Source organism: Saccopteryx leptura, chromosome 3 (assembly GCF_036850995.1).
Source record: "Saccopteryx leptura isolate mSacLep1 chromosome 3, mSacLep1_pri_phased_curated, whole genome shotgun sequence".
Taxonomy (NCBI): Eukaryota; Metazoa; Chordata; class Mammalia; order Chiroptera; family Emballonuridae; genus Saccopteryx; species Saccopteryx leptura.
Window position 1 is genome coordinate 355,885,540 of NC_089505.1, and position 12,796 is coordinate 355,898,335.

The window sequence follows — 12,796 nt, forward strand, 5'->3', positions numbered from 1 at the left end:
TGACAGAAAAGCACATTTCTATAGAATGGATTCCAAGAGAGACCCTGGAAACTTTTATGGAGATAGATAAATACGAATCATACATAGGATTTGGGAAGTGTTTATATCACAGCTGGCTCACAGAAGCTTGCAAGAGGCCCCAAAGTTGTGTTTAAGGGTTAGTAAGAAGCCACTTTTGTGGGGTTCTAAGCCAGACTGCACTTGGACATCAGCAAAGCAGAGCACGCTTCCTAACATCTTCTTACTGTCAAGTTCCTTTCACAGCAGCATATAATCTCACAAACTCCTTAACGATTTTCTTATTTCATCGCTTTGCAAAACATACATTCAGTAAAGAAATGATTAAGATAGGCTTTAATTCATTCCAAACAAATATATATATTACTAAACATTATATTCTCAAGTTCACTTTTGATACTCTTTAATACTCACAATTATAAAATAAACTTTAAATTTCACTGAGCAAATGGCTTTATTTATATTTTTAAAAAGCAGGGTTTGTCCATAAACAAAACTTTAAATGTTTTGTTTGTTCTGACATATGTATAATATACTATATATATGTATGTTATATTCTTATATATTAAAATATAGATTTAAATTTAATAGGTATTATACTTTCAAATAGGTAAAAGTCAATACTTAACATTTTTGCATTTTGCACTTTATAAAAGCAACTGCTCTGTTTTTATGTTTTCTGTTTATATTTAATAAACTGCAGATCACACTTTGAATGAGTTTTATTTTTTAACCAGTAAATACTATGTGATATGTTTAATCAATGAAATTTTTTGACAACTGGTGTTTGAATTTCTAGAAATAAAACTATATAAGGCTTTGACTAGATGGATGCAACTTATGAATTGGAAGGAAATCAATCCAGAGGGAAATTTACATAATTGTTTTAGAGGAAAAATGATATAAATGGAAATGTGCATGAGACAGTGATTCTTTTTATAACCAATTATACGATACAACATCTCAAACAAGCATAAACCATTCAGGAGTTATCTGAGTATTAATGCATATTAAGCATTTTAGAAGCACAGAATCTACTGATGGCTTTTTTAACATTTTATTATGTATGTGTTTAATTTTTTTTATTATAGATACACAAAAGCAAGAATCTACTGTGGGTGGAGGAACCAGCAGGCATTGCTTCTATAGACTTCAGCCTGATTCACAATATAAAATCAGTGTTTACACAAAGCTCCAGGAAATTGAGGGACCCAGCGTGAGCATAATGGAAAAAACACGTAAGTCCGGTGCCTTCTCTCCCAATCCCTGTCTCCATGGACAGTGTTTAGGCGTCCTGTTTTGGTTCGAAACCTTTATTCCAGTTAGACAAATGTCAGCTACTGCTGCCCAGGAATATCTGTAATCCAATTTTTGCTCCTCCCGGCCAGTCCCAGAATTCACTGCGTGTAGCCCACTGATGTCATCTGTGTGTGTGTTTCCCCCTCTGTCCTCCGGATGCTTCACAAGGGATTGTAAGGCCGTCCGATGGCAAAGTGCTTGGAACAATGACCTATATTGTGATCTATATCCATAAGGAACATTTGTGGTATGTGGAGTGTGAAATGAAGTTTAAGGACCGGGTCCTGACATTCAAACAATGGCATATTACCACAGCCATGCGGGAGGGCAGGGAGCCAACATGTTCCAACTGGCTGGCCTTAAAGTTATTGCCTACTTAAGAGGCCCTTGTACTTTTTCCAAGTTGGCAGCAGATCTGATGCACTAAAGGGAAAGGCAAAAGTATAAAATTAAAACAAAGCACTTTTTACATGTTCGAAAGAGCAAGGAGGGGGTCAACTTCTTGGAATGGCTTTTTAATCAGGGCTTCCTGACCCTGGAGGCCACAAGCACTAAAAGGGTTTGAACTGCAGTGAATTCAGGGGCACATTTGTGTGCTTAACTCAGTACCTTGAACTTAAACTCAAAATCCCTGAAGATTTGTGTCTGAAGAGGCGGTGGGCAGTGGGCTTTCCTGGAGGACACCCTTCTGCAATTTATCTAATGTTTAGAGAGCTCCCCCACCTAGGAGTCCGTCTTTCGGTTGATCTGGGACATGCAGAAAGAAATCATCGATGTGTGACCTTCGAAAACCGTCAGTCCAAGTTTAATAAACTGAATCATCTAATATAATATTTTCTAATATAAAGATTTCATTTCATAACTGAAATAATCATCACTTCTAATACACACGTATTTTTGAGGTATAAGTTACATACCACGGAGTTCACCCATTTTAAGCGTACAATTCGGTACCTTTTAATGTAAACAGTTGTGCGCCCATTGCTACCACCCAACCATCAGGCGTTTCCATCAACACAAGGACCTCCTTCACGGCTCAGCCAGGCCCCAGGCCCATCTTCAGCTCCAGGCAACTGACTGTCTTCTGTTGCATATTTGCCTTTTCTGGACATGTTATATAAATAGAAGTATATAATATGTCATCTTTTGCATCTGGCGTCTTTTCACTTCGCATATGTTTTTGAGGTTCGTGCCTGTTGTAGAATGTATCAGTAGTTTGCTTCTTGTTGCTGATTGGAATTCTGTTTTATGGATAGAGGATCCTATAATTTTAAAGTTATTAGAGGCCTGGTGGTGCACAAGATGTCTCATCAAACAGGCTCAGCTGGAGCCCTATCTAGCGCTGTGTTTTTATTTGAGGCAATTCAACATCTCTGAGCTGCTTTTTTGTTCATCAGTAAAATGACACTCCTACTCTCTTAGCCCAGTGGTGGTGAACAGCTTTTCAATGTGTATCTTATTGAGCAAGTACGTTCGGTCATCACTTGGAAGACACTAAGTGATGACTAAGGGGTCAGAATGTTTTCTTTGGGCCATATATACATGTATGTGTAAGTTTTAAAATGCTTAGAAAATCCGAAAGCTCTGACAACACAGGGCACACAGAACCCTATGGTGCTGCTAACTTACTGAGACCAATAACTGCTATCTCTTTTAGAGAGTGTCTGTTCTCTCAAGTTGCTACGTCTTAAAATTTGGGCTGGTTCTTGGCTCCTATTCATTACTTGCCTGACCTCTAAAAACATCTGAGTCTGTGACCTCTGCTCTCCTTCCCTTTCCCTAATCTTAACCTCATGACTGTTAACTACCAACCCAGGGTTAGTCTGAATAGCTGTGTTTGATGTCAGTGTTTTCTGCATGTTGGGGACATCTGTCTTTTTTGCAGCTTCCACACTCTGGCTTTAGTGCAACCTTCTGAAGCCTGACAGATAGATCAACACGGCCCCTTCTGTGTGACAGCCCCTCGCATACTTGAGGACAAGGACCATCTGTATGCCACACAGGGAATGTAAACATGTGTCACCAGTTTATTGTTCTCCCTTCCCAAGAGTCCTTTGAGCAGATGTTCTGCCCCAACGTATTGATCTGTCTGCCATAGCCTCCCATTGATTTGTTCCTGTTTATTGACTGAATTTTGGAGATGCCTTAATTTTCTACATTAAAGAAGATGCACAAATCTTTCTCCACAGATTTTAAGATAAATAAACCTGGCTTCCATGGCATTTTGTGTTGCTTTAAAGAAAGTTTTGCAATCCTATTTTTAGCATGAAGATTATTTATCATTTCTTTTTTTACTTTTGAAATTTTTTAGCTTTAAAAATGGTCTTTAAACAATAAAAGTGATATATAGTCATAATAATGAAACAGAAGGTATAAAACACATTGGCAACCTCCTCTTTTATCCATTCTTTATTCCCAAAAATATCCATTTATACCAGCTTGATCTCCTGAAAAAAAGTCTATCTGATGCATATATAGACCTATAAACCTACCTGATATATATGCATCTATAACTATATCAATATGTATTGATGTTTAACTGATATATTGATATTTTTTCTTATAGAAATATATCAAGATGTATCTGATGGATGCATATATCAGAGAGACAGAAGTTTTTTATGTTTCACAGTGGGACCATATCACAGTATTCTGTGACTTGCTTCATTTCCCATAATAATTGTTGAAGGTTTTTTCATATCAGTAATATTCTGTTACCTCATTCTTTTAAATATTGAATTGTTTTATTCAATTTTATTTTATTGGCTCTTAGATTTGGAAGAGACCTAAAAATTAATCTCTTCCAACCTTCCTGCCAGGGAAGGAATTCTCTTTACAACATTCCCGGCAACTAACCAGTCTGCCTGAGCTCAAATCCTTCCAGCTACACGGCACTCACTGTCTCTAGAGGCTGGACTCCCCCCTCTGTGGATGGCTATGATTAATTGAGGGTTTTACCACATATGAAACTGGAAAAACAAGAATGTTCTCAGTTTTTCTTAAATTTTTAGTGTCAAATAATAATAGGAAAGAACATTTATATGAATAATATTTAAGCTGTTTGCTTAATGATGCCATAACTTCCTAGCAACTTGCCACGTGAACGGGGATGATAGTCACTCTTCTGATGGACCATGTCCATGTCTTTTAACCAAACTACACCTCCACATTCTCCACGGACTTCTCACCCTTCATCATCCAGGTTGAACTGATATGTAGCATCCCAATGTCCTGCCATTTGGTCCCCAGAGCTCCAAGTTCCCAGATACAGTCTGAACAGAACAGTGAATCAGATTCCACTGGGGACCACATCCTGGGGATGCTGGTTGAGAAGGGGGACAGTGCTATTAAACAAGGACTGATGGTCAATCCTGACTTAGGCAGAATAGAAATGAAGTTTACTACATGGGTGAAAGCAGCAAGAGACTGATGTGAAATCGGTTGGCAGGATTCCTGCCTTAAATCAGCATTAGAATCACTTTGTAGTTGACAGTTTGATGGCATTAACGACTGCTGGGTTAACCGAACCATGGCAAATGGCATTTCAAGCCTTCCGTCTAAGGCTAAGAGGTTGGATGGAGTCAGCTTTCACGGGCTATGGCTGATTTATGGCAGTCACTAAATTCTCTAAGAGAGCTTTCCCAATCATTCAGTCCCTTAAAGAATTATTACTCCATGACCTGCCTTTCTTCAATACAAATGAGATGGCTAATTGATGTTCTTTCTCCTTGTCTTTTACAGGATCACCTCCTACTCAGCCACCTACTTTTCCTCCAACCATTCCACCAGCAAAAGAAGGTAAAGGAATAATACAATAATGATGTGAGTTTAGGTTTAAGATTGTCTTAAACCTAAACTCTTTTATTGGTTTGTTTATTTAAAAACCAAGGTATTAATAAAAGATATTTTCTCCTTAATACAAAGTCTTATCAAATCCTGATAAAGTAAAACTTGCAACCAGTACTAAATAAGACAGAGCTATAATGCACAGTATAATGAATATTGACAACAACACCGTACAATAATTATGTAATATGATAGAGGTACTAAATATCCCTACAGTGCCATCCATATTATAATATATAATTGTATCAAATTAAACATGTTGTATAGCTTACATTTATGCAATATTATATATAAAATATATCAAATTTTTAAAATAGAAAAAATACCCATGTAATTGCATATATTCTATACATAGGGTAGATTTTCTAACAGAATTGCTTCCTATTGATTTTGTTGAAAATATCAGAGTAGTAATGCTCATCAAGGAATAGTTACATAATATTGTGAGTGGGAATCTAGTTTATAATTCAGTAGACAGGGTAATAATTCCCCAGCTTACCTCTGAAATGCCTCTCCCAGCTGTTTCTTCCAGTTCTATCTTCATCACAAGAGTTTTTCGGCCCTGGCTGGTTGGCTCAGCGGTAGAGCGTCGGCCTAGCGTGCGGAGGACCCGGGTTCGATTCCCAGCCAGGGCACACGGGAGAAGCGCCCATTAGCTTCTCCACCCCTCCGCCGCACCTTCCTCTCTGTCTCTCTCTTCCCCTCCTGCAGCCAAGGCTCCATTGGAGCAAAGATGGCCCGGGCGCTGGGGATGGCTCCTTGGCCTCTGCCCCAGGCGCTAGAGTGGCTCTGGTCGTAACATGGCGACACCCAGGATGGGCAGAGCATCGCCCCATGGTGGGCAGAGCATCGCCCCTGGTGGGCGTGCCAGGTGGATCCCGGTCGGGTGCATGCGGGAGTCTGTCTGACTGTCTCTCCCTGTTTCCAGCTTCAGAAAATAGCAAAAAAAAAAAAGAAAGAAAAATTTTTTATCACTTCTTACCTGAGCTGTTAAGATACAAATTTATAAAAACTTCCCCACGCAGTACAGTTTATATTTTTTCATTCCATTAATGAACACTTATTAAGCCTACTATTCATTCTCAAAACTTAAAATACAGGCACTTAAAATACAGTAACAATATATGATTGCTGCTGTGTGCTTATTCTCAGTGTTGCAAGAGACTAGGTGTGTGCCGAGGTATTTACAGGTCAAGGACATGAGTTCAAAAATGGAGATTATACTGTGGTAGTCCAGAACTCAGAACGGCTAATGCTGCTGCAGGTTAAAGACTTGCAAAGGAGAAAGAGAAGAAATTTGATCTACATTTTGAAGAATGAGTGTTCCAGGCAAATAAGTGGGAGAAGAGCACCCAAGGTCATGGGATGACTTACACAGATAATGCATTTGGGGAACAATGAGTGACACATGGGAAAGGGCGAAGACAGAGTTAGGAAGTGGTTTTTGTGCCGGAACAAGGAGTCTGAGCTTTATCCTGGAGGAAATGGTGCACTGTGCAAAGTTTTGCGAAGGGAGGCTGAACTGGGGAAATCTGTTCGAGAAAGATAAGCTTGGTGCAGTGCTGAGGGCGGAGGAAGGCTGGAGCATCTAGTTGGAACGCTGTTTTGGAAGAATTCTTCCTTTCGTTATGAATTTTCAAGTCCCCATTATGAATGAGGATACAGCTAAGTAGGTCCTGTCTTATAGCAGCCTAAAGTTAGTGGGATCAGACATGGGAGTGGTGTAAGATCAAAGAAACAAAAAGGCAACGAGAAACTCTAATGAAGGTCAGCATTCTTTCTAGCACACCATGCAACGTCTTCAATGATCAGCCTCCTTGGCCAACTCTTTTCCCAGATGATGTTAGGTAACATCAACACTGTACAGCTCAGGGTCCCGGGACATGTCTTAAGCTGTCCTGCATCTTTTAATGCTACTTACCCTACCTGGAGTGCCAGAATATTTTTTTCTTCTGTCTTCATATGTAGCTTTCTCTAATCTCGCTATCTATGATTATTTTCACTATTGGAACCGAAAGCAGAATCCTGACTGATGAATTTACTATTTAGGCATTTCTGATGTGCAGATAGATTGCAAAATACTCTGAGGTCAGAATGTTTATTTATAGTTGAACATGAATACCATTCAGTAAACGCTCACGAATGCTCATGGAAGATGTGTGAAGAGTCTGTGAGAGTAAGGATTGACAAAGCAGAAACACTGTTCCAGACGGTGGGGCTTTTGCACCTTGAATGCATTATTTATCTTCGGTTCCATTTGTGCTGAGTGTGGTTAATTAAAAAGCCTCTAAATTTTTATTGCTAAAGCGATACTGAATATTTATTAAACATGTGGTAATAAGTAGAAAAGCGTACACAGAAGAAAATTAAAAAGTTTTCTATTCCAGAGGTAATTTCTTCATGCATTTTGATATATTTTTTTATTTGTTAATTTTTTCATTTTGATTATATATTCAAATAGATTTTGCTTTTATTTCAAAGGTGAAACCTAATCTAGATTTCATCTTCCCTTGGAAACAGGAGGACCAGGTTTTCCTTTACAAGCTTATGATTAGCAGATTTTGTGTCCCTTTTAGCTTTAAATGAAAACCATGGATTTGTAAAATTTTATAAAGCACAGAAGTTATAAGAGCAACCTCCCTCGAACCTTATTATTCCTGGAATATGACTCACTTGGAGACGGTTTATTTTACATTATAAATAGCTTTAAGAGGATAATGTTGTACTTAATAATATAAAAACCAAGTGAGGTTTTCTTTCCTAAAGAAAGGAGAAAGGCACATGTATCTCAAAGAATATGTGTGTGTAACTCGCCTAAAATTAGAAGACTCAGATTATCGAAGAGTACGGTAAATCACTTTATCATAAGACACAGTCAGTCACAATGATCCACACTAAGGAAGAGGAAAGAGGCATAGATAATTTGAAACTGTACATGATACCCAGAAAAAAAAAGACAATTAAAATGCTTTCAGTGGAATAGGCATTTGCTATTATAATTTTTACTTGTTAGTGTTGACATCAGTAATACCTACCAATAGTTTCCCTGGGCTTATGTTACTTGTACACTTTTGACACGTATCAGCGGGTGGTGGAAAGGCATAGAGAGAATGTTTGAACAAGGCTGGAATGAAAATTTGCTTATGGCCTCAGCCCAGACACCTATCAAGTTGTGGGTATCACATGCCTTCCTTCGGAAGTTGAATCTAAGTTTACTAACTCAACAAGCAGAGGACAGGGCGCACAGGGTGAGAGCTTGGACTTCCTTCTTATCAGTACATAACGGAGCATGTTTGCTGAGTCTTCTGTCTGCAAATCCCTTTAGTTCTATATTTTTCTATTCTCTCATTTTTATTCTTTGGAACTATGGTTGATGGATTTATTTCCTTTCTCATTCCAAGTGTTTGGTAGAAGCTTCTGAGTCATGAATAGAAACCTTGAGTATAGAAAAGAAATGATGGTCAGGAAGCACAGTAAGCAAGAGGTTGGAATATAAAACTTAAAGAACTAATACTTTTTCTTTGGGAAAAATCTCACATTACCAGAGGGAAACCATCATCTGTTTTGTTGGTTTAATAACAACTATGTTTCCCCCTTACCTCTGATTCAAAATTTATTCTCGATCTTCAGTGTGCAGAGCTGCCAAGGCTGACCTGGTGTTTATGGTGGATGGATCCTGGAGTATTGGAGACGAAAATTTCAACAAGATCACCGACTTTCTGTATAACACCGTTGGAGCCCTCAACAAGATTGGTGCCGATGGAACTCAAGTAAGGCAAATAGATCAATTATCCATTCCATGCATTAAAAAGTTATTCTAATGTATCATGATGGCTGCTAGTCAGGGATCTGGATAAAGAATTGTAATGATCAGATCCAATCCTAAATGAGAGGAGACATAGTCTGCATTTGGAAGCAGCTTACTGATGCCTGATGGACCTTGAGAAGATACTCACCCTTAAAAGCTACTGAGTTCAGCAAAGCAAGACAGGCTAGTATGGCCATGTCCGCAGGAGTGCCTTTTCTATGTCTTAAAAGATAGAGTTTGTGGCCACACTAGTATAGATCAAATAGAACATAAAGCTCATTTATTCATTCAAAAAATATTCATTGAGGACTTATTATGGTCAGATACAGTACTGTCATAATGAATATGACCAACAATATCCCTAATTTCATGGTGCCCATATTCTTAAAGGCATAGAGAAGAGGAGGCTGAGAGACAAAGATAAACAAGCTAATAAATAAATAAATTCACCAGGTAAGGATGTGAGCTCTGAAAACAGTGACGAGATTTAAATTCGCTGAGAATTACTTAAAAGTGTGTGTTTGTGTGTGTGTGTCTGTGTGTGTGTGTAAAAGGGGTATTTTAAAATTTGTGCTCAATGAAGTCCTCTTTGAGGATGTGTCTTTTGGACTAAGATGTGACTGATAACAGTGAAGATCAGAGAGTAGAATTCCCAGAAAGGTAATATAGTGAGTGCAGAGGGCCTAAGACAAGAATAAGATTTGAGGTTTCCGATGCTAAAACTCGTAGCTAGCATATAGTGGTTGAGCATGGGGGGGGGGGGGGGCAGGAGAAGGGTGTAAGAAGTAAGCAAAAGCCAGATGATGTTGAGTCATAGGGACCACTGAAGGAGTTGGGTGTCATCAGAAATGCAATGGAAGCCAGTGGAAAGTAAGAAGAGCAGAGATCTGATGTGCTTTTTGAAAAAGGATGAATGGCTGCGTTATGGAGTGAGAATATTAATAGGGGTAAGAGTGGAAGCAGAGAAACCGGTTAAGACGCTGCTCACTGGTCCATCAGAGAGATGATGGAGGTCCATGAGGGTGCTCGCAATGGGATGCACTGAAATGAACAGTTTGGAACGTATTTTGGAGGAACAGCTGAGAAAATTTGGGTATAAGAGGCACCGTAAAAGCAGAATACATAGAATCACTGAGGCATTTCAGGGAAGAAGAAATTTGCTTTGAATAGAGGGACCAGAAGAGGTTTTCTAAAGATGGGGATATCTGCAGTAGACCTTTATAAAATGGTAAAAGTGGACAGCTCACAAAATCAATACCAGCAATCTGAAGATGCTGGGTTTACTCCCCCTATCAGAGGTCTGAAAAGCCAACAAGACCCACCAATTAAAAATGGCCCCAAAGTTCCACAGAAATAAAAATAAATGGTAGGAAAAGAAGCCAGGAAGGCTTTCACTGCAAGCATTAAGAACACAGATTTTTGAAGTGGAATATACCTGTCTTCAATTGTGAGTTCTACCAGTAGCCGCTCTTGTGATATGTGCAAATTCCTTGGCTTTGTGTGCCTCAGTTTTATCATCTGTAAAATGGAAGGGGAGTAGTAATCATAGGTTTGCTCTGTGAAGAAATCCTTGTGAAGAATCCAACTCTGATTCTCTGAACTCAGTTACATTACAAAGGCCTACACTGTCATTTTTCCATCTAAGTGAGGTGACAAAGGCCCACAAGCATTAGAGAGAAATTTTTAAAATAAAGTACTTTCCTGAAAAGTGCTCAGAGAAAAAAAAAATACTATTTCATGTGTGATCAGATTTGTTATGTAACTTGTATGGCATTTTAAACTAAGGAAGTTGTGGACGGGGTTGAATAAGAAATAGAAGTATAGATCATAATCTTGTGTGCTGTCTGACCCAGAGGAAATCTACATACTATGTATGTAAAAACACATACCCCTTCTCTCTCCAGGTTGCAATGGTCCAGTTTACCGATGATCCCAGAACAGAATTTAAGCTAGACACTTACAAAACCAAAGAAACTCTTCTTGATGCTATTAAACACATTTCATACAAAGGTGGAAATACAAAAACAGGTAAAACCAAAAAAAAGCCCATTTATGACCTAAAGTAATAACTGATTATTAGGAATTACTGAAATTACCTTTTTTAAAATTATATTTATTGGTTTAACATCGATTGATAACATTATATAAATTTTAGGTGTGACATCTGTGTATACTCTATTGCAGGGGTCAGGAACCTATGGCTCACGTGCCAGATGTGGCTCTTTTAATGGCTGTATCTGGCTCACAGACAAATCTTTAATAAAAATAATAATAACATTAAAAATATAAAACATTCTCATGTATTACAATCCATTCATTTCCTACCGCTCATGTTCATGGTTGTGGGTGGCTGGAGCCAATCACAGCTGTCCTCCGGGACAACACTAAATTTTATTGGATAATGCGTAACGTACACGGGTTGTTGTATGGCTCTCACGGAATTACATTTTAAAATATGTGGCGTTCATGGCTCTCTCAGCCAAAAAGGTTCCCGACCCCTGCCCTATTGTGCGCTCACCATCTGAAATCCAGTCTCCTTCCATCGCCATGTATTTGACCACCGTTCCCTCTTTCTCCTTCACTTTCCCCTCTGGTAACAGTGATCCTGTTGGCTGTATCTATTAGTTTGCTTTGTTTGTTCATTTGCTACTTTTTTGTTTTGTATCCCACATATAAGTGAAATTACATGGTTCTTGTCTTGTTTTTTTTTTTTTTTTTTTTTTTTTTTTTTTTTTTTTTTTTTTTTTATCTGATTGATTTTACTTGGTATAATACTCTCTAGATCTATCCATGTTGTCACAAATGGCAATATTTCATCCTTTTATTACTGAATAGTATTCCATTGTATATTCATTTTCTAATCATCCGTAATCACTTTTGGGGGGGGCATAGTAATATAAATTTTTTAAAGATTTTTTTATGGATTTAAGAACTTTATTCTTACCCTCTCCTCACCAGCAAAACAAAACAAACAAACAAAAAATGGGCAGGAATGAAACTGAACTGTTGTCTCCCTTTGTTTCAGGAAAAGCCATTAAGCATGTCCGAGATACCTTGTTTAATTCAGAGTCAGGTACCAGAAAAGGCATCCCAAAAGTCATCGTGGTTATAACTGATGGGCGATCACAAGATGATGTGAACAGAATCTCCAGGGAGATGCAAGAAGATGGTGAGCTTTGTACAGATAAGCATTAGTGACTACCAATAATATGGTAACGTTTTCTGAACAGACGAGACGTGCATAAGCTGTATCTGTATGACTTAAATAATTCTAAATCTTTCTCAGTATGGCTAGATAATATGATTTAAAAAATACTTTCCAGGTTATAGAGCTTATCTTTCTGTATTTTTCCTAATATTTTTGTTTCCTATAGGATGCCCTGTATAAGAAATGCCAGCGGCCCTGGCCAGTTGGCTCAGTGGTAGAGCATCAGCCTGGTGTGTGGAACTCCTGGGTTCAATTCACAACCAGGGCACACAGGAGAAGCGCCCATCTGCTTTTCCACCCTTCCCCCTCTTCCTTCTCTTTGTCTCTCTCTTCCCCTCCCACAGCCAAGGCTCCATTGGAGCAAAGTTGGCCCAGGCAATGAGGACAACCCCATGGCCTCCACCTCAGGCACTATAATGGCTCCAGTTGCAGCAGAGCAATGCCCCAGATGGGCAGAGCATCGCCCCCTGTTGGCCATGCCGGGTGGATCCTGTGCGAGTGCATGCGGGAGTCTGTCTGCCACTCCCCCATCCCCGCGTCTCACTTTGGAAAAATACAAAAAAAAGAAAAGAAATGCCAGCAACTGATACTATGAAAGGGACCATCATAAAGGACCA

The 12,796-nt window shown here is 38.8% G+C and overlaps 1 protein-coding gene across 3 annotated transcripts in view; it reads left to right on the forward strand.

The window, feature by feature from the left end:
- The window catches only part of COL14A1 (collagen type XIV alpha 1 chain), a 219,744-nt gene that overhangs the window by 110,770 nt on the left and 96,178 nt on the right, over positions 1 to 12,796 (forward strand). For all 3 annotated transcript variants that reach the window (XM_066379414.1, XM_066379415.1, XM_066379416.1), the window contains exons 24-28: positions 1,110 to 1,256; positions 5,059 to 5,115; positions 8,794 to 8,933; positions 10,876 to 10,999; positions 11,997 to 12,140. In XM_066379414.1, the coding sequence (XP_066235511.1) occupies positions 1,110 to 1,256; positions 5,059 to 5,115; positions 8,794 to 8,933; positions 10,876 to 10,999; positions 11,997 to 12,140 (612 nt within the window). The remainder of the gene's footprint in view (positions 1 to 1,109; positions 1,257 to 5,058; positions 5,116 to 8,793; positions 8,934 to 10,875; positions 11,000 to 11,996; positions 12,141 to 12,796) is intronic.